Below are 6,164 nucleotides of genomic sequence, written 5' to 3'. Positions count from 1 at the left end.
TGTTTTATTTGTTTCATAAATGTTCTCCTAGGTATACCCTTTCCTCTCTTCCCTTCATTTTTTCCTTCTATGATGTTTGTTATTATAAGTTAAACCCCCATGATAATACATACATAAACTCCGTAACAGCGCGCGTGCATGAAACGATTAATAAATGTGGAGGAAGCAAGTGTGTCAGGAATCAGCATCAAAGAAAATTGAATTTTATGGTCATAAATATATTATGAATTAGTATTTACCTATTATTAAAGAATGCAACACACATAGCAACAAGCACAGCATGTATGTATGTATTTACATATATTCACGCCCGTAATCCCTAATGGGGTGGGCTGGGCTACAAGTAATCAAAGACAATTTGCAGCCAATTTTGATACGAAGTCTTAAGATGGATATGATGAACGGTAAGGTGACATTGGATCATGTTGGAAAGGACACAATAATTTCCTCTGTCAGAGTTTACGTCATGCCCGGGAAGACAATACGCTCTCACTCCAGCATCTTAGATATATCAGAATTTAAGACGTGTAGCGACATCTTGACTTTTCAAGTAGTATTATAATTATTTGCATCTTCTTAGTGTAGTTCGACATAAAATCTATAGAGCGCACCATGTTCTTCTCAAAGAAAAATTAGCCCTCGTAGCGCCATCTCGTATCGTTTTACTGAACTTTTAGAGCACGAGGATGCGACCCCACCCAGTAACGGCACTTACACGTCCCCACAGAAGATGGTAAGAAGTACCAATATGTTACGATAGATGGCAGGAATACTAAGTAGAATTACGATTTTAAGTCTGTTATCGAAATCATTTTCAGCGCATTAATTATCCCACTTCTAGTTTTTTCCGTAACATTTAATAAACAAAATTGTTTCTTCTTACCCTATATCATGATCATGAATTAAATAATGACTAAGATAGTCTAGCTTGCATACAAATTTTCGAAAGACCCTATACCTACTGTATATGACCGCAATTAAGTTTTCAGGCGTAAAATTGGATTCCTAAGTCTAGGTTAAGTACCTACATCATTGGTGCTATTTGTTTAACATATAAGTTTATATATCACTTGTCATACATACATAAACTCAAGCCTGTTTCCCACCGGGGTAAGCAGAGACTATAAAATTGGAAGCAAGAGAAGTATATCAGGATCAAAGCACCATTTTCTTTGATCCTGACACACTTTTCTTGCTTCCTCCACATTCATCAATCGTTTAACACACGCACGCCTTTTCAGAGTAGATCGTACTAAACCTTTTCTAAAAACATCTCCAATTCGGTCAAAGTACGTTTTTCTAAAACCTTTCTGCTTTTATCTTATTTTATTAGGGTCCTTTTTATTTTCGTAGAAAAATAATAATATTTTTTTCTTTTTTTTTTTGTAATGTGCAGCAAAGTCCTTGACGCGATTCTTATATTCCGAAGGTCATTGACATTTGGTTTGACAATAACTTCATTCTCTACGATTTCTGATTTTTAATTTTTATTAACAACGTAAATTTCTTTCCTTAGTACCAAAATAATTGTATTGACTTAGAGAACATTTTAGTGATTCGTAGTATTACTCCTTATTCTAAGCTACTACTTAAATCTTTAAATATTGACTTACGATATTAAAGTCTCTTATGCTAGGTAGTAATGAGTAAAAGCATAAACAGTAACCGCTAAGCGGTTTTAATAAAGCTTTCTATAATAGACCCGGTTACATACATGTCCATACGTTTCCTCTCTTCACCACCTCCCAACGCCATTAAGGTTAAAACGATGATAAAGAGAAACTTGCCAAGTTCAATGGCAATCGAAAACTCAAGCGCGTGGAGACGTAAGTGTATTAAACATACCGTTACGTTGACCCACTCTAGCGCCGCATTACTTAGTATTCGCCTCATCATCGCATCGAGCGAACGCGAAAATGTTCTTCGAAAGTTGGTGGCTGAATATCAGCATAGCTCTCGCCTTGATCGTCGCGCTCACTTTAGATTATGTCACAAAATTCTTCAGCTACTGGTATGTTAGACACATACCCTACAAGCCAAGCATCCCTTTCTTCGGTAGCGACTATCACAGAGTGCTTGGAATCAAAAATAATACAGATGAAGTAAACACACTCTACTCCCAACACCCAAAGGAAGATTTCGTCGGATCAGTCAAATGCAGAATTCCAGATCTCATTGTAAGGAACCCAGATCTCATAAAAGAAGTACTGTCTACGGAATTCGATAGCTTCAAAAGCAGAGGACTTGACTTAGACAAATCTCAGGATATTTGTTTAAGAAACAATTTGTTTTACGTCGATGGTGAAAAATGGACTGTACTGCGTGAGGGATTGGAATCGTTGTTGAATGACTCTACTCTAAACGAAGACTGTTTTCTTGGAAGTTTGTCAGGAACAAATGGAAATATTAAAGTACAACACTTACTGTCAAAGGTACTGGATGTTGTTTTCAAAGATATGCTTTTAAAAGACGTAAACGAATCTGTTATCACTGAATTAAGAACAGCATTTCAGAATCGTTCCTTAAAAGATAAATGGCTTTATTATTTGAAAAACATCTTCCCTTCTGTTTATGTTTTTCTTGGCTTATCAACTTTATTTGGAGTACCTTCAAAAAAATCGACTCATGCAATTCAACAAGCTGAATGGACGAAAAAAATCGAATCTACGTTTAAGGATAACAAAACGTTGAAAAGCAGTTCAAAGGATTTATCTTTTGGTATACTATCGTCGGTAATATCTGAAGGCTACATACCATGTTTGAATTTGCTGACTGCTTTGACCTACGAAATTGCAAAGAACCCTCAAATGCAGAAGCGAGCCAGAAATTCCGATGAATATTTAGACGCGGTTGTTAAAGAAACCTTACGAATGTATCCCCCATACTCAGTCATAACTAGAAAATGTGTGAAAACGTACAAATTTTCTCAAAGCAAGGTTCTTGTTGACAAAGGGGTGACTGTGAATGTTCCTGTTGAAGCTATACATAGAGATGATACTTACTTTAAGGAAGCAGAAGTATTTAAACCAGAGAGATTTTTATATGGGGCCGCGGTGAATGGCTATGCGTTCTTGCCTTTTGGTGCTGGCCCGAGAAAGTGTGTTGGTAAGTACCTATTATCACTTTTTAAATATTTTTTTAAACTGGATCAACAGGACAGGTTATGCACGCGTAGTGTATAAAAATTGTAAGGACTAGTAAACCTAATATTACCACTGCACTATTTTCCCTAAAAAGTAGCATGGAGAGGAATGCTACACCGACAAAAGCGTGGCTCTTAAATTAGTGATGATGAGTATAATATTCAATATTTATGGAAGTTTTGAATCCTGCTGTAAAGTAGATGGTGGTTAAGTACCTATGTAGTCTAAGTATTAGGCATAAAAAGATCATAAATTAAAACCCGGTATATATTTCACACCATTACAATACATACATAAATAAACTCATGCCTCTATACCACCGGGGTAAGCAGAGACTACGAAATTCGATTTGCTTCGATCCTGAAATAGTTTTCGTGCTTCCTCCACATTCATCATTCGGTTCATATACGCACGGTAGTTCAGAGTAGATAGTACTAAGCCTTTTCTAAGGACTTCCCCAATTTGTGAACTTAGACAAACTTAGATACCGCATTAACATTTAAAACTCAGTTTTTACATTTAAATAAGATTTACAACAGATATATACACACACGCATACTAATTCCCTACAGTAAGGCATAAGAATACTTCCAGCATTTAGCAAGTCTGAAAATGCGCCCCACGATTCAATTTAACATTTAAGAAAGAAAAAAAGAGAGTATTTATTATTACAGGACACCTTAGTAACAATACAAACACAGTAGGGGGAAAAAAAACGAACATAATAACCAGAAAATTAGTTTCTAATATAATAGATAGATAGATACAATACTTCATTGAGCACAATAGACACAAGACATATAAATAATGACAATAGATACATTCAGGCGGCCTTATTTCTCATGCAGTAATTTCTTCCAAAGGAAAATTTTGTACATAAATGTAATAATTATTAATTATTATTTTTTCGTCAATGCCTTCGGGCAAGTCTGGGGTCAAGAGCAAACCCATCTAAAGTAAAAAAGAAAACTGGTTACTTTTTGACGTGACTTATTGTATTTTCCGGAAAAAATACAAGAACATTTTTCAACGTATTGGAAAAACATGATAGACGAAACAAGCCTGCAATTCTTTCAACAGACCTTTAACCTGTATGTAGCGGTACTTTATCGACCATACAAAGATATTTGACGTCTTTTTTGCTACTTAAAGTTCATTCACACCATCATTTTAATGATGGCACATTCGACAAAAGACAGCTTACAAACACTTTTTTCTTAAGCATAGCAACAGAATGTTTTTGGTCAGCACTCCGGTTGACACACTTTTTTCTTTTGTTAATTTTATTTCAATAACAAGTATAAGTTGGTATAAAGTATGTCTCTATAGCAGGTACTTTATAAAATGACGAAGCAGAATTGTTAGGCTGCGTTTTCGAAAGAGTTTCGAGAGCGTTCAGGCAAAGAATAATAAATAAATAATTCAGTTTCAAATGAAGTGTATACGCTTAGGAATACGGTAAAAGACGTTATGATCAACTCCTCGTTCTAATCAAACAATAATCTGACATGCTACCATAGAGCTAATCCCAATATCTAACAGAAGAACAAATAAAAAAGTAGCAGCTCTTGATTAGTCTATTCCAATTTTAATTATGAAGAGTACTTATAAGTTATACATAGGGTGTCAGTGACATCGTAACGAATACTAAGGGGGATGATTCAGACCATGATTCTGAATTAATATCAAGTAGAATTTTCCGGTGCAAAATTCATGATTTTATTTAGTCTATACTTTTGCGATGGAAAAATCCACTTGATAATAACTCAGAATAATGAGCTGAAACCTCCCTCTCAGTTTTCGTTACGATGTCACTAACACCCTGTATTTAGAGCTATATGGATGATAATTATTAAGAATAAATATAACTAATCGTTTATTACTTAAAATGTGGTACACAAGTGATGGACAATGCAGTAGGTACTCTAAGTAAAATTGACAATAAATTATAGTTAAAATAATAAAATCAAAATAAAACATTCATAAAATTATTGTTGTATTTTTAACAACAAAATATTTTTTCGACTACTATTATACGTACAGTATTAGTTAAGATTTCTTTATGTGCAATAAATGCCCGTTACGTCATGTTAATTACATTTATTGACTAGTCAGTTCTTGCCAAGCCAATTTATTAAAATCTCTAATAATTCAATTGTTTTACGTTATACACAGATAAGTTTTTGAATTATTATTTATCTTAAATATTAAAATTTATTTTTTGCAGGTGAACAAATATCTCAACAAATCGTACGCAGCGTCGCCGGAGCTCTAATTAAGAGGTTCGAGATTGAAACGATAGAGAATACCCCTAGCAAACTTCCGATAACCGATCATAATTTCGGTAGAGTCATCGATATGGATATTTGGCTGCGGTTTAAACCGATAGATTGTTAATTAAATAATGTATTTATTATATCTTATATCAAGTCTAACTCGCTACCTTTTTCTACTTTTGGTTGGTTGGTAATATTGACAAAACATAACAAAAAAAATTGTACTTTATCTTTGTCGAGTTCTTATGACATTAAAAGGCTGTAATTTTTAAGTAATGTTAACAGAAATATTTTGTATAGGTTCTTTTAGTTATGATACACATAGGTACGGTTAGTACCCTAATAGATCATCTTCTCTCGTGTGGATTGTGAGATCAATGCCTGAACTCATCAACCCTGGTGTCAGGGTTACTGTTGAGCCGCAAAAGGCCCTTGACATGACTCATGTAAGGAGTAGTCGCATGCTAAGTACTTATTTGGAGTGTATAGTAGTTTGACTGCTTAACAAGCTCTACGAATAACGAATCATTAAGCCGTTGCACGTTGGCACGTTAAGCCTTTGGTCCCGGTTACTATTTACTGATGTAAGTGAGTAATCGTTACATGAGCCATGTCAGGGGCCTTTGGCGGCTCAATAGTAACCCTGGCACCAGGGTTGATGGGGTTGGTAATCCACCTCACAACCCACACGATAGAAGAGAGAACGGATCATTTTGTTTTCGGACAATCGGGTGATCAGTGCAGT

General features: G+C 34.9%; 1 protein-coding gene across 1 annotated transcript; it reads left to right on the top strand.

Annotated features, from left to right (window-relative positions):
- Positions 1 to 1,900: 1,900 nt before the first annotated feature.
- On the top strand, positions 1,901 to 5,899 carry LOC126368431 (cytochrome P450 9e2-like). The gene is made up of 2 exons (XM_050012429.1): positions 1,901 to 3,105; positions 5,371 to 5,899. Exons 1-2 carry the CDS (start codon positions 1,917 to 1,919, stop codon positions 5,538 to 5,540), a joined length of 1,359 nt encoding a protein of 452 aa, XP_049868386.1. The 5' UTR covers positions 1,901 to 1,916; the 3' UTR covers positions 5,541 to 5,899.
- Positions 5,900 to 6,164: the final 265 nt, after the last annotated feature.

The sequence above is a fragment of the Pectinophora gossypiella genome, chromosome 7 (assembly GCF_024362695.1).
Source record: "Pectinophora gossypiella chromosome 7, ilPecGoss1.1, whole genome shotgun sequence".
Lineage (NCBI taxonomy): Eukaryota > Metazoa > Arthropoda > Insecta > Lepidoptera > Gelechiidae > Pectinophora > Pectinophora gossypiella.
The sequence above is the reverse complement of the archived record's forward strand: the minus strand, read 5'-3'. Positions and strand labels throughout refer to the sequence as shown.